The sequence below is a fragment of the Rhinatrema bivittatum genome, chromosome 1, assembly GCF_901001135.1.
Source record: "Rhinatrema bivittatum chromosome 1, aRhiBiv1.1, whole genome shotgun sequence".
In the NCBI taxonomy this organism is placed as follows: domain Eukaryota; kingdom Metazoa; phylum Chordata; class Amphibia; order Gymnophiona; family Rhinatrematidae; genus Rhinatrema; species Rhinatrema bivittatum.
In genome coordinates this window covers 679,265,224-679,290,722 of record NC_042615.1, presented here as the reverse complement: position 1 = coordinate 679,290,722, position 25,499 = coordinate 679,265,224, and the positions used below count along the sequence as shown (strand labels likewise).

At 45.1% G+C, this 25,499-nt stretch overlaps 1 protein-coding gene across 2 annotated transcripts in view; it reads left to right on the top strand.

Annotated features, from left to right (window-relative positions):
* Positions 1-25,499, top strand: part of RASGRF2 (Ras protein specific guanine nucleotide releasing factor 2) — an 888,178-nt gene that overhangs the window by 561,952 nt on the left and 300,727 nt on the right. For both annotated transcript variants that reach the window (XR_003852277.1, XM_029574148.1), the window contains exons 15-16: positions 1,521-1,906; positions 22,756-22,884. Coding sequence is in view for 1 of the 2 variants with exons in the window: in XM_029574148.1 (XP_029430008.1) it covers positions 1,521-1,906; positions 22,756-22,884 (515 nt within the window). In the remaining variant the exon portion in view is untranslated. The remainder of the gene's footprint in view (positions 1-1,520; positions 1,907-22,755; positions 22,885-25,499) is intronic.

Here is a 25,499-nt window from a genome sequence, read left to right as displayed (position 1 = left end):
CCTTGGCATCACCACCTTACTCTTCCCCCAGCACCATAATCATGCCTCTCCCCTGGCATCATCATCTTCTTCCTTTCCCTATCCCCCACCCCCTGGCATCATCATCATTACCTTCCCTCTCCCACCATCTCTTCCCCCTCCCTCATAGTATCATCACCTTTCCTCTCCCTCACTCCCTGACATCAACATCACCTTCTCTCTCCACCTCCTCACCCCTGGCATTATCACCACCACCACCTTCCCTTTGCTTCTACCCCTCTCCCCCACTACCTGGCATCATCACCTTCTTTCTCCCACCACCATCATCATCAGCTTCCCTCCGTCTATCACCTCTTCCCCACCCTTGCATCATTATCACCTTCCCTCTCCTTCCACTTCTCTCCTGCACCCTCTGGCATTACCTTCTCTTTCCATATTCTTACCCCTGACATTATCATCATCATCATCATCATCATCATCACTACCTTCCCTTTCCTTCTACCCATCTCCCCCACCCCCTGGCATTATCATTATCATCTTCTCTCTCCCTCCTCCTAACCTCTGGCATCATCATTATCACTTTCCCTCCCTCCCTCCATCCCTCTCCCTCACCACCAGGCATCATCTCTTCTTCCCCACCCCCTCAGTTCATCATCCCTTCCCTCTCCCTTCACCCCTCATCATCACCTTCACTCTATGATATCATATCCTTCTCTCTGCCTCCATTCCTCTCCCTCACTTCTAGGCATCATCATCATCACCTTTCCTCTGTCTCCTTCCAGAAACTTTGATATTATAAACACGTATAAATATATAATATTTATACAATGTAACCCAACTTTTGTGGGTGAGGGGACCAACAAATTGCATGGAGGGAAGGGGGCGCTGAGGCTCATAGTTTTCTTACCTCTGCTTGGATTGCCAAGTAAACCACCACAGAGATTGTTCTGCATTGTCACCTAGTATCCACTGCCACTTGTTCTCGAGTAATAGGCTTCCTCCCGCTCCACTCTAAGATGCAATGCAAAACTACTCAAGAACTTTCCTTGGGTCACAATATCTAAATCCTGGATTGAACCATTGAGGTCACTGCTTCTACTCTTCCAACCTCAATATCTTATTAGAGTCCTTAGTTTAGCATAATTTGGAATTGATGAGGTAAGTCCAAGAATATTTATTTATTTATTTACAATATTTATAAGCCGCTTATAATGAGTCAATCATGCTATTAGTAAAAGTCTCAGTTCTAATATTATATTGGGCCTCTTTGTTCCACCCTGAACTGAGACATGTAAAGCTATTGTTATTGTAAACTGAAAAACAGATAAATTTGTGTGCAATAGAGCTGCTTTACAAATTACACCAGGTTACATCAAGTAAATGTACATTTTTCAAAAGGAACTAGCTTTTAATTGCCTTAAAATGTATTGCTTTTTATTATGTTTTCAATGCCGTTTTACGTTTTAAATTCTGATTTGTTCTTTGATTGCTGTTCATTCAGAATTAACCATTAAATTGTTAATTTTTTCTTTTACCCTTAGATCACTGGAGCTGTTTTATGCTACCAGTCAGAGCAACAGAGAACATCCGCATGATGGGAAATCACCACGTCTGCGTCGCAAGTTTTCTTCTCCTCCTCCTCTGTCACTGTCTAGGACTTCGTCACCAGTCAGAACCAGAAAACTCTCTTTAAATTCCCCTGTGAACTCTCGAATTGGAGCTTTAGATCTATCAACTTCCTCCAGCACTAGTAGCCCTACCTCAGTTTACAGTCCTGTCACTTACTCACCACCAGGTTCTGGAAAAGTATCACTTGATCTTAGCAAAGGCCATTCTTCACCAGAGCAAAGTCCTGGAGCCACGGAAGAGAATTCTGAGAATGCTCGTATTGATTTGTGTAACAAGCTGAGGAGAAGCATACAAAAAGGTAACCACAGTGTACATTGTTGCCTATTGTACCAGAACCGGTATATTTGTTAATTTTAAAAGCTGTTTTCTGAAATCACCTTTTAAACACAGGTGCTACCTCTGTTGCTACCAATCTACTATATTAATTTTGTTATGCCTTCTTTCCCCGTTTCTGAAATGCATTTTATTGTTTGTCTGACACTGTATGTCTGAACTTCATCTGTATGCGCTGAAGTCTATGGCCTTCAGTAATCATTCAGAGAGAATTATTATGGTGAAGACAATTTTCAAAGCCATTTAGCCTAGTAAAGTGACTATCTGGAAATTGTGCTCACGTAGGGGTAGATTTTATAAATTTGCGCACACTCGTACGTTTGTTCGCGCACCAGGCGCAAACAAGAGTACACGGGATTTCAATAGATATGCGTGTAGCCATTAAAATCCGGGGTCGGCGTGCACAAGGCTGCCCAAAATCGGCAGCCTGTGTGCGCCGAGCCGCGCAGCCTGCCTCCGTTCCCTCCGAGGCCACTCCGAAATCGGAGCGGCCTCAGAGGGAACTTTCCTTCGGCCTCCCCCCACCTTCCCCTCCCTTCCCCTACCTAACCCACCCCCCCGGCCCTATCTAAACCCCCCTACCTTTGTTGTACAAGTAACGCCTGCTCGAAGCAGGCGTAACTTGTGCGCGTTGGGCCGGCCGCCGGCGCGTCATGGTCCGGTCCAGGGGCTGGTCCAGAGGCCGCGGTCACGCCCCCGGAACGCCCCTGACGACGCACCGGCCGCGACACGCCTCCCCGGAACGCCCCCGGAACGTCCCCGATGATGCGCCGGCTGCGACACGCCCCTGACACGCCCCCAACACGCCTCCCAGGAAAGCCCCAGGACTTATGTGCGTCCCATGGCTTGCGTGCGCCGCTGAGCCTACTCAACATAGGCTCGGCGCGCGCAGGGGGAGTTTGGGCCAGGTTTTCGGGGGTACGCGCGTATCTTACGCACGTACCCCTTTGAAAATCTGGCCCTACATGCGGATAAAAAATATATGCAACATTCTGCAGAACATGTATTATCAGCCAGGTTGAGGAGGAGGTATTCCTAGGGCATGTTTTTAGGCAGAATTGGAAAACAATGTATAGGATTTTTGAAATCTGTGGGGTGAATTTTAAAAGCATTGCTCACATTAAAAGGTCCATATACGTGAGTATATGGGCCGAGCGTGAGCAGAGTGTATTTTTAAAGCCGCAAATTACATGCTTATAAGCGAGTGCACGAGTAAAAAAAAAGGGGCGGATTGGGGTTGGGGTGTGTCAGGGGCATTCCGATGTGGGGCCAACATTTATGCATGTAAATCTGTATTTTAAATTTGGCAGCTGCAGCGCAAGGTGGGCTGTTAGCCATACATGTTTACTAGGGATGTGAATTGTGTGATCGATTGTCTTAACAATCGATTTTGGCTGGGGGGGGAAGGAAATCTGATCGTCATGGTTTTTTTTGTTAAAAAATCGTAAAAAATCGTAAATCGGGGGAGGGCGGGAAAATCGGCACACCAAAACAACCCTAAAACCCTAAAACCCACCCCGACCCTTTAAAACAAATCCCCCACCCTCCCAAACCCCCCCAAAATGTTTTAAATTACCTGGGGTCCAGTGGACTGCAGGAGGTCGTTCAGCGGTGGTACCCCCGCTGAACGACCTCCTGCAGTCGATCTCCTGCCGGCGCCATTTTCCGTACGAAAACGATTCGCGGCAAGAAATCGCTCCCGGAATCCCGCTGGACTCCCAGGAAAATTTTGGCCAGCTTGGGGGGGCCTCCTGACCTCCACAAGACTTGCCAAAAGTCCAGCGGGGGTCCGGAACGACCTCCTGCGTCGAATCGTTTTTGTCTATGGCCGCCGCCATTTTGCGGCAGCCATTTTGAAAAATGGCGCCGGCTGAAGACAACACGATTCTATTGAGGGGGCCGTTCCGGACCGCCGCCGTTCTGAACCACCGCCGGATCCCCAGGTAATTTAAAGCATTGGGGGGGGGGGGTTCGGGAGGGTGGGGGATTTAATTTAAAGGGTCGGGGGTGGGTTTTAGGGGGTTTTAGTGTGCCGGTTTTCCTGCCCTCCCCCTTCCCCCGATTTACGATTTTTTAACGATAAATCGGGGGAATTGGTATTGTATCGTGGCCCTAACGATTTTTTGACGATTTAAAATATATCGGACGATATTTTAAATCGTCAAAAAACGATTCACATCCCTACTTTGTTCAGTGAAACAGCTGAAGGCACAAAGTCTCGTGCAGGACAATCTAGCAGCAGTTGGGAAGAGAGGAAAGAAGAGCCATTAGATCCAATTCCCCCTTGATTCATCTGACCTAGCCCTTGGCTGACCAATATAATAAATACTATACTAACCCAATGCCTGCTACTAGCTTACTCATAAAGGCTGTTATCAAATCTACCGTAAAGAAAAACCCTGGAGCTGATCCTAAAATAATTGACAACAATCGCTCAGTCTCTAGCCTCCCCTTCATATCCAAGGTAGTGGAGAAAGTGGATTACCGCTAACTCTTAGATGTCTTAAAGCAGTACAGTAACCTATATCAGTACAAATCTGGGTTCAGGAAAGGTCATGGAACAGAATCAGTTCTGTTGACCATTGCAAACAATATCCATCTCCGTGCGGGTCAAGGTGATGACTCCCTGAGTGTCCTACTTGATCTCTCGGCCACCTTTGATATCCTGATCCAGTGACTCAAGGACATTGGCATCGATGCCACTCCTCTAAAGTGGTTTGAATCATTCCTTCCCAAATGAATGCAGTTGGTTACATGGCCCAACAAACAGTCCTTGAGTCACTGGATCAGGATATGATGATATCGAAGGTGGCCAAGAGATTAAGTAGGAGAATCAGGGAATCATCACCTTGATCTACACAGACGTGGATACTGTTTACAGTGGCCAACAGAACTGGTAAACTACTTTTTCCACCACCTTGGATAAGAAGGGGAGACTGTGCGATAGTTGTTGATTATTTTTGGATCAGCTCTAGATTTTGTTTTAGGATAGTATGAGCAAGCTGGGTAGTAAGCCTTGGGTTAGTATGGAATTTATTATATTGGTTAGCCAGTGGCCATGTCATGTTTCAGATTACAAATAAATCTTGGGGGAAAAGGATCTAATGGGCTCACAGACTGATTTCCTGGAGGATTGTTACCACTTTTTGTAGAGTGATTATCTGAAGGCATATAATGGGATCACGTTTGGCGAGAGTTGAACAGAATTTGCCTGTGTGATTGGTGTATTAGTGGGCTTGTTAGTGCCATGGACATATGAGTAGGAGAAGGTGGTGGTGAGATGAAAGGAGAAACAAATATCTTCCTTTTTTTCAGTGAAGAATTTGGCGAAGTCTTCACTTGTGTATTGGTTGAAGAAGATTGAGTGTCCAGTTTGAAGAGTTTCCCATACCAGGTCAAAAGGTTTACTTGGATGGTTCGGTTGTTTGGAAATGTAGTATTTTTTTGCTTGTTGGATAGCAGCTTTGTATTTTTTGGAGTGTTCTTTGTAGAGACAAAAGATGATATTAGGTTTATGTTTCTACTATGCTGGTTTGAATTGCCAGGATTGTTTCTTTAGGAAAAGAAGACCTTCATGGAACCATGGAGAATTTCTGGGGTTTCTGGTAGTATTGGATTTGAGATGGGCTAGTGTCTCAATTGCTATAGAGAATTCATCATTCCATTGCTAGACTAGAACGTCTGGTGGGAGTGAGGTAGTAGTTGTGGATATGTTGAGATTGCTTAAGCTTTCATTTGAAAGACAGGATAGGTTCCTGGTGGGAGGTCTGGATGTTGGAGCACTGAGGATTTGATTTGGGAATGGTATGATGGTCCAGATAAGTTTATGATCCTACCAGAAAATGGTGACCACTGATATTGAGTCTGTCTATTTTGGTGCTGGAAGATTGGAAAATTAGGTTGACAGTGTGACCATGTCTGTGTTTAGGTTCCTTGATAAGTTTAGTAAAGTCAAAGTTGTGCGATGAGTCCTTTTGAGGAGAAATTCTGTGTGAGGCAATGCCCCTAGTGTTTCCTTATTTCCCTGTTCAGGACCAGGCTAGACATGTCTCCTTGTTCCAACAATTTACACATGTAAATGTGGCACCTTGCTCGTATACAGACATTTAAATAACTTCAAGGTTTCCATGCAAAGGAGGAAGGCCTCTTTCAAAGGAAAGGAGGCTTTGGACGAGGGGGCATGGGATGAGGGCGAAAGGGGGGGTAGACTCAGGAGTAATCTAAGGAAGTATTTCCTTAGTTGCTAGTTTCATGGAGTGTCCTCTAGTCCTAGTATTGTTTGAAAAGTTGCTAGTTTCATGGATTGTCCCCTAGTCTTAGTGTTGTTTGAAAAGGTCTCCCCTCCCTATTTCCTACTCATACTGGGTCAGAGGCAATCATATTATGAAATGGATACTTAATATCTTCCCTATTTTGCCTTTACTCAAAGGTATACATGTTTAGATCCTTAAGTCTGTCCCCATATGCTTTAGAACAAAGATGACTGATTGTTTTAATAGCCACTGTCTGGAATGACTCCAACTGGTTTATTTCTTTTCAAGGTGTGGTCGTCAGAATGAGGTCTCGCAAAGGGACCTATACAAGGGCACTATCACCTCCCTTTTTCTGCTGTCCATTTTTCTCCCTATGTAGCCATACATCTTTCTGGCATTTACTGTCATCTTATTCACCTGTTTTCCCACCTTAAGATCATTAGATTCGATCACCCCTAGATCCTGCTCTTCTTTCATGCTTAGAATTTCACCCCCTATATTATATATGTCCCTCGGATTTCTGCAACCTAAGAGGATAATTTTAAAAGTGTGTGTGCATTCCCATATACATATAAGGCCCCCCTGATAGTCAATACCCTCCTCCCCCCACTGACAGCCTCCTTTGATTTAAAAAAAAAAAAAAAAAAAGTCCTGCTTTCCAACACCCCCCCACCCCAAGGTGCATCCTGCCCTGATGCAGGATCCATTTTTAGGTTCAGGGGTGTGGAAGGGGTAGTTGGAGGATAAGGGAGATGAGAAGTTGGGGGGAGGGTTCTGGGGTGAGCCCTGGACATTTTTATTCTAATCAGGGGGGCCGTCAGTGTCACTTGGGGGGTGGGGCGGATGGAAAGGGGGGCTGGGGCCTTTATTTTATTGGAGGGATTTTGGGGGGCCAGAGTCTTTATTTTATTGGGGGGATTTGGTCGGGTAAGGGTTGGGGCCATTACTATGCAGGTGCATTTTTTAAATTTACATTTTGGGGGAGTCTGTCTGCCTTGACTGGCAGCCCCAAGTTGAGACAGTGTCAGCACTGACCCCTGCTCAACCTTCCTGTTTTGCTGCTATTTTTTTTCCTGCTACTTTAAATGTGTGGCCAGAGTCTCAGGGATCCACGTTAGTGTCTTGGACCTCTCTCTGCAACTCCCACCAAACATCTAACGCATTTCAAATAGGTGTTATTTTATCGCAGTTAACCATCTTCTCGGTCAGCCACAATAAAATATTCACATCAAATTAACTATGCATGACCTTCTTTGAATGCATTTGCAATATTCATGTATGCAAATCACATGCAAAGAAGATCACTGCAATAGTGGAGAGTATTTGGGCAGGGAGATGCAAAAAATATTGTGCAATGTCGCCACAGTAGTGGTCTGTTGCGGCAAGATATGCGGTATAACATGTTGGAGCACTAAAGCAGCTTGATACATCACCCCCTTAGACAGGTAAGTCTAAAAAGCACTACTTAGATGGACAAATAGCGCTTTTCAAACTAAACTGGCTAAGTAGTGCCTTGCTGTTATTTAGTAGGGATGTGAATTGTTTTTAAAAAGAAATTGAAATATCGTACGATATTTCTTAATTCGTTATATATAGGTTAAAACAAGAAATGAACACTCCCCCCCCCCCCCCCCCCCCAAATTTTCGTGAAAATCATTTTTTGGGTTAGTGCTCGCTAACTCCTGTTAGCGCACACTAACAAAAAAACGTTTATTTTTATAATTTTTTGTTACTTTTTGTTATTTTTGTTCGTGCCCACTAACGGGAATTAGCATGCACTAACAGGAGTGTGTTGCCTTTGGAGCGGTCTAGGAATGGGGTAGGCCCAGAACAGTCCAGGCTGGAGAATGGTGTGCTTTTCATTAGTTTATTTACAAAATCAAATCACAGAAGAGAAGCAAAATGGCTGTTTACCTCAGCAGACTGACAAGCAAAATAAATGTCCAGAACAAACACAGCATTGGATTACAGCTTCCTTCTTCTTCCTGGGGCCTCTCTAACTCTCTTAGGGCCTCACCTTTGTATCCCTTACCTCAGGGAAACGCCCCCACCCGAGGATCCCTTTCCTGTCTGTCTTAAGGTGGACTGGGCCAGATAGCTGGAGCTGGTCCGTTAAGGCAGTCTGAGGCTTTCTGTCATATACTCTATCACAAGGAGTTAAGTTAGCGCGCATTAAGCTGAAAAACGATTTTTTACTACAAAAAAATTTTGATCTGCGGGAAAACGAACCCGAAAGCACAAACGATCAGGCACCCGATGCACATCCCTATTATTTAGCCTAGTAAGTTGGAACTTGTCTGGATACCTGCCACTACTTAGCCAGATAAGTCAAAGATACTACTTTTCCAGATAAGTCAAATTTAGCTGGATAAGAGAGTGCAAATGATTTACATGCATATCTTTGCTTCCAGTTTTAAAGCGATACGTTAGTAGATTTTATACGCGTAATTTAGACACATTTACCTCCTGTAAGTTGGCTTTTATATACGTAGGTTGGGGGATTTTCTTATGTGTTCTACAATGAAATAACCAGTTTTACTAATTAGTCTACCAGTTCGCCTAGTCCATCTGCAGCTCATGAAGATCCTCCTAGCTCTTCAGCCTGAAGTCTCCTCCATGTCACCTAGACCCTTACCCAGTCATTTTTTCACTTTTAAGATGTGTTGAAGTTTTTAAAATAGCATATACTCTTGTATTTCCTTTTTTTACATGCATAAGTGCTATTTTTTACTTTTGAAAATTTACCTTTAAATGTATAATTCTGCATTTTTTAGCATTAAATCTTAGCTGCTGGACCCTAAACCATTCCTCAAGCTTTGCTTCCTCATGTTTTCCATATCTTCCTGGCTCTCTACTCTGTTGCAAATGGGAAAAAAACACACACTATCTTACAGTACTTGTGCTGCCAACCTGTTGTTGAAAAAACAGTTTCATTACCCACCTAATGCCATCACTGTCTTCTCTTTCCATCTTATCCTCTTTGTGCTGCCATATTCTCTTCTCCTTCCCTCTCTATGCTGACACATTATCTCTCCTTTTCTTCCCCCACTTGGAGCTGCCATTCTTATCTCCTCCTTTTCCTAACTCCTGTCTTCCCCCCAGTGCCTCCACGTTCTTCTCCTTGGCTTCATCTAGGGCAGAGACTGATGAAGGAGACAAGGTAGAGAGGAGAGAAAGAAGTGAAGAGTTAATGAAAAAAAAGAGAGACATAAAAAAGAGATGGTGAGAAGTGAGCAGAAAAAAGAAAAAATGGTTGTAGGCTAAAGGGGCAATAGGGTAGGTGGGGGCAAAGAGAGACTGGAGGGACCAAAAGGAGAAAGATTACTTTGCTGTTGTTGCATATCAGTTTCTGCCACCAGCAACACACAATGCCTATAGCTTGCCTGCCTGACTGGAACTGATGAGGCACGCAATACTGACAACTGCATAAATTGATTCTTTGCTGTTGAAAAATTGGGAACCATTGGTCTAGTGCTTTGCCTGGTTAGCTGCCTGCCCTTTAGAAAGTGATGCTCTCCCTTGTCTCTCTGTCCCTATCCAGTATGCCAAATGATCATTCATATTTGTAATGAATTCTAAATAAGTAATATTTTTAAATGTGTAAAAAGAAATTTTGACAAAGTAAAATAAGATAGCAAGAGAGAGAATTATATAAATGTAAAATAAGTAAATTAAACCAATAATAGATGCTGAAGACTAAATCATTTTACTGATATCCTGGGTGCGTAGCTAATGGAGTTTTAACAGAAGGAGATGTCATTATGGAGAATATCATATTGTTTAACAAGAATGTTTTAAGCTGACAAGGTAGCAACTATAGTGCCTGGTGATTAAGTAATCATTAGCAAACAATAGAATTAGCACAACGGTGATGAATAGTGCTGCTGTCTAATGAACTATTCCAGGTGTCTGTCTGTCTAGCCGTGATGTGTGCCTTACAAAATAAGAGATTGTTTTAGTGCATTTAAGGCTCTATTCTTTACACTTTTACATGTTCTTCTTCACATACTTTAACTTAATGGAGGGACCACTATGCATTTTTCTGCTAAGAATGCTACTGTAAACAATATTTGTAATTGTTCACCATGGGCAATTATGATTTTGGAGACAACATCTGTTTTAAAAATCAATCCTTTTATAATGTTCACTTTAAAATGGCGCTTGTAATTGATTCAAGTTGTACTTTAACATTTGAAAGTGGAGTTTTTATGTCATTGCAGGAATATAGCTCCATATATGGAGTAGCAGTAATGTCACTGCTAGAATTCCATGCTATTTATAGTTTTATGATTTATGGTTGTGATTGTGGACCCTTGGGCCGGCTAGAAGATGATGAATCAGCACTAGAGGGGAGACCCATAGCGGAGTCGTAGCCGGGAGGCAGACCAGAACCAGAGGCCCAAGAGAATCTTCACCACTGGAATCCCAAGATCCCCCTGGGAGGAACCCTTGGGAACTCGAGCCGCTTGGACTCAAGTGCGGTACTTGGAAGAGGATGTCCAAAGAGAGGTCCGAGTCGAGGCCGGCAGCAGAGCAACAGTGACGTGAATCGGACCAGGAGTCAGGGTAGGCGGCAGGCAGCAGAACCAGGGTCAAGCCAGGAGTCAAGACAGGCAGCGAAGCAGAATACCGGAGAACAAGCCAAGGTCAGGAACGAGGAAGACGAGCCAACGAGAAGCAGGAACAGAGGCAGGCAAGGACGAGCTGGAATAGGAACAAGGCTGGAACGGAGCAGGAATCAGGAACAAGCTGGAACAGGAACAAGGCTGGAACAAGCTGGAACAGGAACAAGCAACTTGCTACTCAAGTGAGACGACCCATTGCAAGGCAAAGAAGGAAGATGACAGCCAGGCTTAAATACAGGAAGGCGTCTGATGTCATCTCTTAGGGCAGAGCCATCTTTCCCGCTCTGGTCCCTTTAAATTGCCAGCCCCTGCGCACGCGCATGCCTAAGGGGTTGGCCCAAGAGCTGGAAGTCGGCAGCGTCTCCCTCGTGTAGGGAGCGCCGCGAGTAGGCCCCGACCGGGCTGGACGCACATGGGAACCGCCAGAGTCGGCCAGAGAGCATTGCGGAAGGTAAAGGGACCAGCCGCGGACCCCCCCATGGGCTGGAAACGCAACAGTACCCCCCATCCTATGGCCCCTCCCCGGGGGCCTGGGCTTTGCAGGATGATCCAGATGGAACTGGCGAAGAAGATCCTTGTCCAGAATATTGGAGGCGGGGCTCCCACGTGTTCTCCTCAGGACCACAACCCTCCCAAGAGAGAAGATACTCCCATCTCTTGTGGAAGAACCATACGTCTAGGACATCCCGTAATTGATAGATGATCTCCTCTTCTGCTACAGTCTTGACGGGTTCAGGAGGATTGTTATGGAAGACTGATAAAACTAGAGGTTTGATCAAGTTCACGTGAAACACGTTGTGAATCCTCAAAGTGGAGGGAAGGCGTAGGCGATAAGAAACCGTGCCTACTCGCTCCGTAATGACAAAGGGACCAATGAACTTAGGAGCTAGATGCATGCAGGGGATTCGTAACCGAATGTTCTTGGTGCTCAACCAAACCTTGCATCCTGGGAGGAATACAGGAGCAGGACGTCACCGTCTGTCTGCATGTTTCTTTGCAGCAGCAGCAGTCTGTTGCAATTTATTCTGAGTGGATCCCCAAAGATCTTGTAGCTCTTGAGCTGTCAGTTGTACTGTAGGAGATGGCACAGTCAGAGGCAGGGGCAGAGGAAGCTTGAGTTATTTCCTGTAAACCAATTGGAAAGGAGATACATTGGTGGCTGAATGACAGTGGTGGTTATACGAGAATTCTGCCCATGGCAGTAAGGCCACCCAGTTGTTCTGTTTGTCTCCTACAAAAGCTCGAAATGCTTTCAAGGTCCGATTAGTACATTCTGCTTGACCATTGCCTTGCGGATGAAAGGCTGTTGTAAAGTCCAAATGTACCTCGAACTTCTTACAGAGTGCTCTCCAGTACTAGGCCGTGAACTGCGAACCTCGGTCAGAGGCAATATGGAATCTTAGGGATGTGAATCGTTTTTTGACGATTTAAAATATCATCCGATATTTTTTAAATCGTCAAAAATCGTTAAAGAGTGTGATACAATAGAAATTCCCCCGATTTATCATGAAAAATCGTTAATCGGTTTGTGTCCTCTAACGGGAGTTATTTGGGGGGGGGGGGGCGGGAAAACCGGCACACCAAAACAACCCCTAAACCTACGCCATCCAGTGCTCCTACCATGTGACAGGGGCCGGCCAATGGCACGGATACCCTGTCACATGGTAAGGGCAAAGGGCCATCGGCGCCATTTTTATTACCGCAGCCGATGGCCCGAGAGCGGGAGATCGCTCCCCGCATCCCCACTGGACCACCAGGTAATTTTAAAACATTTTTGGGGGGGTCGGGAGGGTGGGGGATGCTAAGGGGTCAGTTTTAAAGGGTCAGGGTGGGTTTTTTGTTTATCGGATTGGGCGCAGCCGATAAACAAAAAACCAATCGGGCTGGACGATAAAAATTATAAGATTTGAATCGGAACCGAACCGATTCCGGTTCCGATTCACATCTCTAATATGGATTGGAAGTCCATCTATATGGAATATATGTTGAGTGAAGAGTTGCGCTAGTTTGGGTGCCATCGGCAGCTTGGATAGAGGCACAAAGTGGGCCATTTTGGAAAATCTGTCAACCGTAACCCATATCACGGTCTTCCGAAGGTGGTAAGTCCACTATAAAGTCAGTAGACAGATGAGTCCATGGCTCTGTTGGAATGGGTAATAGTTGTAGAAGCCCCCACGGGCGACCAGGCAAGGGTTTTTGTCTATCACAAGTAGGATAAGAACTGACATACAGCTGAATGTCCTTCTCAACCTGAGGCCACCAGTAGTATCTGGTCAGTATTTCCAAAGTTCGAGCTGCTCCAGGATGTCCTGCAGTCAAAGAATCATGAGCCCATGACAATACTGTTTTCCATAGGCAGATAGGCACCACGGTTTTACCCATGGGAACCACATCGGTAGCCACAATGAGGACTTTAGTTGGGTCTAGGATGTATTGAGGAGGGTTAGGAGCATCCTCAGCCTCAGTGGGGCGGGACAGGGCATCTGCCTGAACATTCTTAGAAGCTGGTCTGTAGCGAAGAGAGAAGTTGAACCGGCTGAAGAAAAAGGACCATCGGACCTGTCGCGGATTGAGGCATTGAGCTTGACACAAAAACTCTAGTATCTTGTAATCCATATAGATGATAATAGTGTGTTGGGCCCCCTCCAGCCACTGATGCCATTCTTCAAATGCCAACTTAATGGCCAATAGTTCTTTGTCCCCTATGCCATAATTCTTCTCAGCTGGTGAGAACTTCCAAGAGAAATAGGAACATGGTAGTGATTTGCCTTTATTGGATATCTGGCTAAGGACAGCCCCTACGGCTAGATCAGATGCATCTACTTCCACAATGAACTGATGCTGTGGATCTGGATGGTGTAAGCAAGTATCCAGAAGGAAGGCTTTTTTTAGATTCTGAAAGGCAAGTTGTGCTGCCAGGGGCCAAGCCTTGGCATTCGCTCCCTTCTTGGTAAGGGTGGTGAGTGGATCCACCTTCTGTGAGTAATGCGGTATGAACTGGCAGTAAAAGTTAGCGAATCCAAGGAAGCGCTGAAGAGCCTTAACCCCCACTGGTTGGGGCTAATCCTTGATTGCTGTCACTTTGTCAGGGTCCATGTGGAAGCCTGTGGAAGACACAATGTATCCAAGAAAAGGCAGAGATTCCTGCTCAAACTGGCACTTCTCCAATTTGGCAAAGAGACGATTGTCTTGAAGTTTTTGTAATACTCTCTGAATGTGTAGGCGATGCATAGTGAGGTCCTTGGAGTAAATCAACACATCATCCAAGTATACGATGACGGAAGTGTGTAGCATGTCTCTTAACACTTCATTAGGTTTTGGAAAATTGCAGGGGCATTACATAAGCCGAAAGGCACCAGGTACTCATAATACCCGTCTCGAGTATTGAATGCAGTTTTCCATTCATCACCTGGTCATATTCTTACGAGATTATACGCACCCTGGAGGTCAAACTTAGTGAAAATCTTGGCTCCTTGCAGCCGGTCTAAAAGTTCTGGAATCAGCGACAACGGGTATCTGTCATGTTGAGACCCCAGTATTCAATACAAGGTCTAAGTGATCCATCCTTTTTAGCTACAAAAAAGAATCCGGCTCCCACTAGAGAATTGGAGGGTTGGATGAAGCCACGGTCCAAGTTCTCTTGAATGTAGCTAGAAATGGCTCGGGTTTCCGGAAGTGACAAGGGATATACACGCCCCTTGGAGGGTGTGGTACCTGGCAACAAGTTTATGGAACAATCAAAAGGCTGATGTTCTGGAAGGAGTTTGGCCTTTTCCTTTGAAAATACATCCATGTAGTCCAGATAATGCTTGGGTATTGTTAGAGGTGTAGTCAGGAGCGGCCGCAGGGCCGCAGAACTGTAGCCAGGCACGAAGTAAAACAGGCTGGACTCCAGGACGCTATTTGGAGGGTATCTCAGTGGATAAACAGGGTGTGCTTCTGGAGCCAAGGCAAGCCCAAGACGATAGGATGAATGGCTTTCTCTAGCACTAGGAATGAAATCTCTTCAATATGCAAGAGTCCTGTATGGAGAGTTAAGGGCTTAATGCTGGTAGAGGTACTCCCCGGAAGAGGAGTTCCATGAATAGAAGAAATTCGAAGCGAAGGGAAACGAGTTGCTCAGCAAGCTGTAGTTGTCGAATGAGGTCAGCGAGAATGAAATTTCCTCCTGCTCCAGAGTCGACAAAAGACAAAGTGGAGAAAGAGCCTCCAGGGTATTTGAGGGTAACTGGTACAATACATTGAGGAGTGGGATTGATGCAGCCTACGGTCAGCTCCCCGATGATGCCTAGGCCCTGGCGTTTTCCGGCTGTTCACCACATTGGGCTAAGAAATGCCCTTTATTCCCAGGGTATAGACAAAGACCTAGCGAGCATCGACGTCTCCTCTCCTCCTGGGAAAGAGAACTTTGTCCCAATTTCATGGGTTCCACACCCTGACTGCCCAAGGAGGCAGAAGGAGAAGACATGGGTCGAGAGAATGCAGGTGCCAGATTAACTAGTCTTCGAACCGTTCTCCCTTCTCGAGATCATTGTTGGAGCCTGCGGTCGACCCTTCCTGCCAGGTCTATCATGCTGTCAAGGTCATCAGGAAGGTCCCTTGCTGCTAGCTCATCTTTAATGCGCGAGCACAATCCTTCCAAGAAGATACTGTGAAGACTGTCCTCCCTCCAGTCCAACTTGGTTGCCAAAGTGTGGAATTCGACTGTATATTCGGCCAGAGGACGAGAACCCTGGCGCAGGCGCAGCAATTCGGCCGCTGCTGTGGATTTACATGCTGGCTCATCAAACACGTGTTTGAACGTGGTTACAAATTGTTGAAGATTACCCAGAATCGAATTGTTGCATTCCCATAATGGGGAAGCCCAGGCCAGAGCCTTCCTGTCCAGCAAGGATATAATGTAGCTGGTCATCACTAGATCCGATGGGAATTGGGTAGGCAGTAGAGTAAATCGTAAGTAACACTGGTTAAGGAACCCACGGCATTGTTTAGCATCGCCTGAAAACTGGGGTGGAGCTGGGAGATGCGTAGAAGCCACCTGGCCAGGACTGGGAACCGAGACCGGGCCAGGAGGCGCTAGCGGAGGAGTGGAGTCCAACCAATTTGCCAATCTCTCTACTGTTGCTGCTAGAACATCCAAGCAGTGTTGTTGTTGTTGCAGCCGTTGGGCAATGCAGGAATGGCCTGAAGACCGGCAAGGTGCGCCAGGTCCATGGCCTTGCAAACTGTTGTGATTGTGGACCTTTGGGCCGGCTAGAAGATGATGAAGCAGCGCTTGAGGGGAGACCCACAGCGGAGTCGTAGCCGGGAGGCGGACCAGAAACAGGGGACCAAGAGAATCTTCACTACTGGAAGCCCGAGATCCCCCCAGGAGGAGCCCTTGGGAACCCGAGCTGCTTGGACTTAGGCGCGGTCACCTGAGGATGAGTGTCTGAAGAGAGTCCTGGAAGTCGAGAGTCAAGAGAGCAGTCAGAGCCAGTAGATCAACTGGATCTTCACCACTGGAAGCTCGAGGTCCCCCCGAGAGGAGCCCTTGGGAACCCGAGCCGCTTGGACTTAAGTGCAGTACTTGGAAGAAGATATCCAAAGAGAGGTCCGAGTCGAGGCCAGCAGCAGAGCAACAGTGATGTGGATCGGACCAGGAGTCAGGGCAGGTGGCAGGCAGCAGAACCAGGGTCAAGCCAGGAGTCAAGACAGACAGTGAAGCAGAATTATGGAGAACGATCCAAAGTCAGGAACCAGGAAGAAGAGCCAACAAGAAGCAGGAACAGAGGCAGGCAAGGACGAGCTGGAATAGGAACAAGGCTGGAACGGAGCAGGAATCAGGAACAAGCTGGAACATGAACAAGGCTGGAACGGAGCAGGAATCAGGAACAAGCTGGAACAGGAACAAGCAACTTGCTACTCAAGCGAGACAACCCATTGCAAGGCAAAGAAGGAAGTTGACAGCCAGGCTTAAATACAGGAAGGCGTCTGACATCATCTCTCAGGGTGGAGCCATCTTTCCCGTCCTGGTCTCTTTAAATTGCCAGCCCCTGCGCGCGCGCGCACGCGCGCCTAAGGGCGGGCCCAAGAGCTGGGAGTCGGCGGCGTCTCCCTCGTGGAGGGAGCGCCGCGAGAAGGCCCCGACGGGGCTGGACGCACCCGGGGACCGCCGGAGTCAGCCAGAGAGCATCGCAGAAGGTACGGGGACCGGACGCAGACCCCCGTGGGCCGGAAACGCAACATTATTTATTATAATTAATTTGGGATTATTAATGTTTATATTTTATTATCTTACCTCATCTTTAGGAACTTTAAGGCTGGTTGTTAATAATTTCTATATCTTCTTCCTTTATTATTATAACTTTTTTATTGTTCAATTCATTATTATTGTTATTATTGTACTTTTATTTTGTTTTACAGATGAAGATTTTATTTTTTATGTTTGTGAACCGTTGTGATGGCCTGTGTTATACGACGGTATAAAAAAGTTCATAAATAAAATAAAAATAAATAATATGCAGAATTGCGGTTATGGAATTGCTGGAATGTCATGCCAATAGTAACATTAAAAGTCAATTTCCCACTATCTTTGTATTATATTAGAATATTAAAAAGGTTGTTTTTCAACACAGATGCATTTCCAAAATCACAGCCATCTATGCTAAATGATTATCTGGTTCGATAAGTAATAATATTTAAAAATTCTCATGTGGTTCTTCTATACTACCTCTACTACTATTGAACATTTATATAGCACTACAAGTTGTATGCAGTGATGTACAGCTACATACTGTATATAGAGTGAGTCCTTACTCTGTGGAGCTTATAAACCAGACAAGATAAATAAGAGTTTGGAGGAGAGAGGGGGAGAACAAGTCACAGGATTGATTAATAAATGGGGTTTGTTTTAGTACAGGGGCCACATCATGCACTTGTCAAATGAAAGAAGTTGGACCTCTGGTTCACTAACAGTCTACAGCAGGGGCTGACAATCTATGGCAGGGGGGCATGACTAAATAAAAGCTTAGTGGACATTCTGGCCACTGTTGCTGCTCTGATGTAAACAGGAAACTCAGAGATGGAGTTACACCCCCTCCCTCATGCCCTCAGCAGGAGTTGCATTTAACCAAATGTCATCTCCTGCTGCCATGGGGCCAGTCTCGAGGTTCTTAAGACCGGCTCCGCAGCAGCAGGAGATTATGTTTGGTTAAACGCGATCTATACTGCCACCTACCCCATGACTCAGCCTGCCATTTACTCCCATGGTGACTGAAGAGAAAGGATGCACTCAGTGGTCACCAGCGGATCTCATCCTGCTGGTGGCTGAAGATTAAGACAGGCCCATCAGACCGCTGCAGAGCCCATCCCATAGCAGCGGAATTGACAGGGAAGACCCAGTGGTCCAGGCCCTGAGATTGTATGTCTAACCCTGTGTGGTGGCTGAGAGCCTGTGGGTGTGTGCATGTGTGTGTATGCTGCAACCTTTGTGAAGGTGGGTGGGTGAGAACCTGTGTGTGGGTGTGTTTGTGTATGATTGCATGTGAGAGAGAACATGTGTATGGGTGTGTTTGTGTATGATTGCATATAGGAGAGAGAGCATGCGTGTGACTGCATGTGGGAGGGAGAGCTAGCGTATGTGTGTGTGTTTGCATGTGGGAGAGACATGGCGAGCACATGTGTGATTGCATGTGAAAGAGATCGAGTGAGCATGTGTGTCTGACTGTGATTGCATGTGGGGGGAGAGAGAGCGAGCATGTGTGTGTGTGTATATGTTTGTGTTTGTGTGTGTTGTGTGTGTGATTGCATGTGTGAGAGAGAGAATATATGTGTGTGATTTCATGTGGGGAAGAGATGAGCATGTGTATATGTGTGATCGCATGTGTGGGAGAGAGATAGTATGTGTGTTTGTGTGCGTGTGTGTGATTGCATGTGAAAGAGAGGGAGCATTTGTGTGTGTTGGAGAGTTTGGTTATGAGAGAGAGAGAAGAAAGTTTGTGTGCATGCACCCCAGGCCCTTCTGCTTTCAGGATTTATTTTTTTTTTATAATGGGGTGCAGGAGAAAGATCCGGGGAGGTGGGGGATCCATTATTGACCCAATGAGGGTGTCTTGGAATTGGGGGTCCAGGGTAGTCTGGGGAGGGGGGCGTTTATATCACCAGCATGTTTGAAAACTTGGGGATTGGGGAGGGGATCATCCTAGCTATTTTTCATAGAAAAGGAGGGGTATTTTATCTATCTAGACTGGGTTGGGGGGGGAGGCTGGCCATTGCCACGCAAACATGGCCATTTACTTATACATTTTTCTTGTCGGGACTGCCTTAAATGGCAGCCCCGGTTTGGGGTGGGGGGGTGTCACAGTAGACCTCTGGCCACTTTCTTGCTGCTTTTTTTTTAGGCTCTTTAGATCTACCATGGGAGCATCAGGTCCTGCATTAGGGTCTTGATGAGCTGTGGTAATTTCTAAGTTAACTGCATTATTTTATTTACATAGCATGGGGCACATTTAAAACTAATCGGAGAAATTACTCAACGCACAATTAAACTCTGGAATTTGTTGCCAGAGGATGTGGTTAGTGCAGTTAGTATAGCTGTGTTTAAAAAAGGATTGGATAAGTTCTTGGAGGAGAAGTCCATTACCTTCTATTAAGTTCACTGTGGGGCGGATTTTAAATGCCCTGCGCGCGTAAATCCAGGCGGATTTACGTGCGCAGGGCCCTCGCATGCCGGCGCACCTATTTTGCATAGGCCGCCGGCGTGCGCAGAGCCCCGGGACGCGCGTAAGTCCCGGGGTTTTTAAAAAGGGGCAGGAGGGGACGTGTTGGGGGCGAGGCCGAATGACGCGGCGTTTCGGGGGCGTGACGCAGCGTTTTGGGGGCGGCGACGCGGGGCGTGGTTTCAGCCCGGGGGCGTTCCGGGGGCGTGGCCGCAGCCTCCGGACCAGCCCCCGGGACCGGAACATGGAGCGGGGCAGCCGGCCGACGCGCGCAGATTTATGTCTGCTTTTCGCAGGCGTAAATCATGGAATAAAGGTAAGGGGGGGTTTAGATAGGTCCGGGGGGGTGGGTTAGGTAGGGGACGGGAAGGGAGGGCGAAGGGAACAGGCAGCACGCGCTGGGCTCGGCGCGCGCAGGTTGCACAAATGTGCACCCCCTTGCGATCGCGCAATTTTTAAAAATCTACCCTTTAGTGAATAGCCACTGCCATTAGCAATGGTAACATGGAATGGACTTAGTTTTTGGGTACTTGCCAGGTTCTTATGGCCTGGATTGGCCACTGTTGGAAACAGGATGCTGGGCTTGATGGACCCTTTGTCTGACCCAGTATGGCATTTTCTTATGTTCTTATGTATGAGCTGCTTTCCATGGTTTTTTAAAATTCATGCATGCAAGTTCATTGTAATAGGGAAGGGAATCTGCCTGGAGACTGCATACATTTGTCAGTGTCCCTAAGCATAGTGAGGTTAGGAAGCTCAATAGCATCTTTGGTCATGTCTCAAGTCACCCATTGTTTGTTGCAGTTAGGGAATGAATTGGTTAGCTACTTGAGTTCTTTCAACTTTGCAAGACATTGTGGTATTTCCTTTGTCCTCTGGTGCATGCTGCACCCTGAGCTGTGCAGGTATGATCATGGATGAGGTCAGCGAAGCTCCAGTTTTTAGGGACATAGTACAGATAGAATGCTATCTCTTTGGGAATGATATGTAGCTCATCTTGTATCGAGTATTCATTGACAGCTGCCAGCAGTATCTCTCACAAGCTGTGTTTTCCACATCACAGAATGCTTTCTTTCCCAGGTTTGCTTTATATTCCATGAGCAATGATCAGCTGCTCCTGGTTTAGTCTCTAATACACATAGGCATAAGAACATAAGAAATTGCCATGCTGGGTCAGACCAAGGGTCCATCAAGCCCAACATCCTGTTTCCATCAGAGGCCAAAACCAGGCCACAAGAACCTGTCAATTACCCAAACACGAAGAAGATCCCATGCTACTAATGCAATTAATCACTAATCACCAACCAACCTCTTTTCCCTGCTTATTCAATTCTCCAACTGTACTCTGTTGCAAGGGAAACCTTATCCGGTGGTGTTTGTACGGGGGTTTCGTATAAGGATAACCGATTTGCAGTTATCCTTTTTGTTCACCCCCGTCTATTGTTCTTTTATTATTTCTGAAAACATTCAATTTTTTGTTTTTTAAAATTTTTCTATCTTTTTTTCTTTTCCTTTTTTCTTTTCCTTTTTTCTTTAAATCCCTTCTCCCTGGCTGCTTGTCCGACCCACTTAAGTTTTTATGTTATACTTATCAAGGTCGCCGCCTCTATTGATGTTCATGGGTATGGAGCTGCCTGTCCGACATTGGCCATGTTTCGGCACTGTGTGCCTGCTTCAGGGACTGCGGGAGAATTTGGCACTGTGTCTAATACCAGGTTCACAGTGTCGGTATCATCTTCAACGAAAAGTAGTTATTTATATGGTATTTTAAAAACATAATTTCTCTAAATTGCTTTCACAGTAAAATTCCCAGGCAAAATAACATAAAAAACTGAAAACAAAGGTCCCTGTCTATATCCGATCACTATTGGGAGCATCCTGGCACAAACTTCACAGTTAGTGGTGTTGTGAGTAGGACCTAGGCACCTAAGGCAAACTTTGTGTGGGGTCTGCATTTCCTACACAACTTAAAGAGTGGTTTTCCTGCCATGACTGAAATTTGTTTCTTTAATTTTTCTTCCTCCCCCCCCACCCTTTTTTTAGAGGATACTCAAAGAACTAAAAGAAAAATTGAACTTAGTCAATAAAGTAAAGAAATTATCAAACTAAGCACAAAATTACTGTGGGCCAAATTGAGAGAGAGAGAAAAAAAAAAGTCGTCCTGCTACTGCAGCAGGAGAAAGAAGACTGAGAAGACGGAGCTAGTGCACAGGATCACTGGCGCATGCTCAAATATACTTCTTTCTAAGCTTTGAGAGTGCGAGAGAGAGGATATCTGGGCTGGTGCCAAATGATGATGTCACCCACTCGTGTGGCTGTTTTTTGTCCTGGTTGCTCATGGAAAATCTAAGAAACATTATCAACAGGCAGTAGCAAGTAGAAGCAATATGATTTTGATTAAGCAAGCAAGAAATATAAACTCAGTTCAGTTAATAAAAAAATAAAATGGCATTATCATCATTTTTTTCAGACATTTCCATAATACTGTCTGTGCTTATCCTTGGTGAAACAAAAGTTGCTTATAACATTTTTTAATGTATGAAATATTTATGAATGTTTAGACACTTTTCAATCATGGATGGTTGCAGGTGTGTTATTTATCAGGGACATGAAAAACTCATTCAGCATTAGCATTAGTCATTGGGGGATAGTAAGGCTATTGTTTTGTGAAAACAGAGAGCACATGTGTGCTGAATTCTGCAGTATATATATGTTAGGGAAAAAATATCACCCATCAGTTATATTGAATTGAAAATGTATGGAATGGTCCCACAACGTAAGTTACCCAAATATTATTTCTCGAAAGATTTCAAGTTGACAAGACGACCTCCTAATTGGAAAAGAATGCAGATTGAACAAATAGTGGGGTTGCAAAGGCAATATTCATGGATCATTCAAGCTTCTTGTGTGTTTGCGCTGTTTGATTAGTAAAACAAAAAGGCATGTAAAATTGTTTTTGTTTATAATCTCATATTTCACTATTATGTCTGTTTTGACCTACAGTGAAATAAGTTTCTAGTTCTAATTTCACTTTGTAAAATGGACCTACAGGTTTACATTGAAATCATAATGGAAAGTGTAATGGTATTATTAAAATGTGAAATGCAAACATGGGCACTGGAATTGATTTGTCATTGGTCTTTCATTGCAATGAAACAATAATACAGATATTCATTAGCTTACATGCAGAGCAGGGTCCACAGAACTGAATACTAATGTTGAATATTCTAATTACAGCAGCGGTTCTAGAGTCAGGATCAGTGGATAGGACAGTTTCTGAAAATGCTCATACAGTAGACACAACAGAGCTTTCTCCATGTAGATCACCTTCAACTCCACGACACCTTCGGTATCGTCAAACAACAGGTAAGAGGGTAAAATTCCTGGGTTAGAAATATATAAACCCCTTTTTAATCCTTAAAATTGTGTTTTGCTAATCTATGGTATACACTCATTGGAATCAATTCAGCTCTGCTGTTTGTGGGCTTTGGAGGCCAAGTATCTCAAGCTATTTGGGTTTTGGAATAGAGAATCTGTCCGAAAAGGGATGTTTTTGGTGGTCAAAAAGATATTCAGATCATGAAGGAAACAAAACCATTACAAATCCTCCATTAAGTGCTCTGCTGCACCCAGGCAACAGGCCACAAAGATTCACGACACATTTAAGGACCAATTTACTAAAGTAATGCAAATCTCCATGTAAGAACATTTTAAAATGCTGGAGACTTATACAGGTATAAAACATGATTGTTATGCCTCAGTCACTAAATGTTTATGCAGCTTTATATGGGTGTGGAAAAAAAGCTGCATGGCAGGGTTCAGTTGTTTACGGAGCCTTGTCCATGCAGCAGTGGAACCTGTAAGCACAGCTTTGCATGTACGTACAAGCATTTCTGCTTCCTTGCCCCACTTCTGGCAAGGAACATTTTAAAGGTTGCTTTGCACATGGTTTCAGGGTCATTGCAGAAAGGAGGGAGACCAGTAGCTGCACCAAGAAGTGGAAGTTTGGTGAACAAGTTAGGAGAAAATATAAAAATCAGATAAATAAAATAGAGGTAGATATTTGGCGTCTGTAGTCGCTTTTGAATGTGGCGCTTTTGAATGTGCCTTGTTACCTTTTGTGTTGATCTTTCTGGTGACTTCTGTTGCATCTTCTACATGGGTGCCTTTGTACAAGTGGTTGTTCTGGGTAAAGAGGCCTTGAGCTATGTCTCTGTCTAATCAGTAGTTGTTAGAGAGTTTGAATGACAAGTGTGAGTGTGCATGAGTGTGGCCTGAAAGCAACATAAAAGTGTCTGGGTCCAACAAGAGCCAGTGGAAGAGTAGCCTAACGGTTATAGCAATGGGCTGAGAACCAGCAAAACCAGGATACAAATCCTGCTTCTCCCGCTGACATTCTTTGTCACCTTTGGCAAGTCACTTAACCCTCCCCTGCAGCAGAGGAACTAGCTATGGTACCTAATTCTATCTTGCTTCAAGCTTGGATTTGGAAAGGCAAGCCATTAAATCTAAAATCCAAGTGTGATAAGAATAGTTAAGATGCCAAATGTATGGAAAGGGGGAGCCAGAAGGGATGGAGTGAAGGAGGAAGAAAAGGGCTAATGCTAGCACTGAGAGGAAGGGCTGGGAGGATGAGTAGAAAAGAGCAGGAGGAAGACAAACAGAACAGTACAGGAGTCAGGAAGAGGAGAAGAGGAGGAGATAGAGAAGTGAGTAGGAAAAACTGGGCTGACTAGGAGAGGACATAAATGAAAGGAGGGAGAGAAAGGGAAAGGGATGAGCATGCAGCAAGATGGAGAGCCCTCCCAGTTGAACCAAAGACCCCAAATGCCAAACTGGGCTAAAGACCAGCCTGTTCTCCTTACCTCACAGTGCCTAAAACACTGACAACATTTTATTGATAAGGAAAATGATATAATGCTGGAGAGGATGGTTTCAAACTATAATATGCTTTATGGCATGAAATCCACAAAACGTCCAATGCAAGGGAAACACTCACCTTCCAGGGCATGGAAAATATGAGGTTCCCAAGTGGACAGGGTATCCTTCTATGAGCAGGAAAAACTCCTCCAAAGCAGATAAAAATGGTAATGCAATCTATGTACAGAGAGTCCAAATCTCCTCTCTCCCCAGGGCTGAAGACTCCAAGTGGGGGTCCTCAGAATTAGTTCTAGTTTGTTCTTACTCACAGTTCTCCAAATGTCTTTCTCTCAAATCCTTCAATGGTAAGGAACTACTCAGTGACACATAGCTCTCAGTTGTTCGTCTTCAGGGCAGAAGAGGGGGCAGCAAAACTCTTCCTCCCAGTTATTGCAACCAAAACTGCACTGCACCCAAAGCTCTCAGGAGAGAGTTACTTTTATTTCCTCACCAAGTGGATGGCTATCCTGACATCCTCAAATGGAGGGGCTGTACCAAATGGTGCCTCCCCTCTAAATTGACTGTCCCTAGCTAAAGGAGTTGAACCTAAGGGCACTATTGGTAAAGAACCCCAGCAGGTCATTACAGAGGGAATACAGCTTAGATCCCTGGTTTACTTACAAGCATGCAGGAACAAAGAGCAAGCCCCATACTCAAGCTTATCCCATGGTTTCTTGAAATCTGTTATCTCTGCCACCTTACCCCATACATTCTCTGCCTTTTCTGTGAAGGAATATTTTCTAATGTTACTCTTGAGTCTCTTATCAGGATCTCTTGTAGAATTTTCTTTCCACTGTAAAATGTTTGCTTCTTGTCAATTATTTATGCCTTTGAGTTATTTGAATGTCTCTATTTTGTCCTCCGCCCTCCCACCACTACCTCTCCTCTCAAGAGTATATAAATACAGAAGAAAGGTCTTAATGTAAATAAAGGCAACTTTAAATAGACTGGAATTAATGAGATTGTGACATATTGCTTTGAGTCATGCTATGAATAGGGCTATGAGTGATCATGATTGCAGGGAATGTATGCATGTATGTATATAATGTGTGTATGAAAGA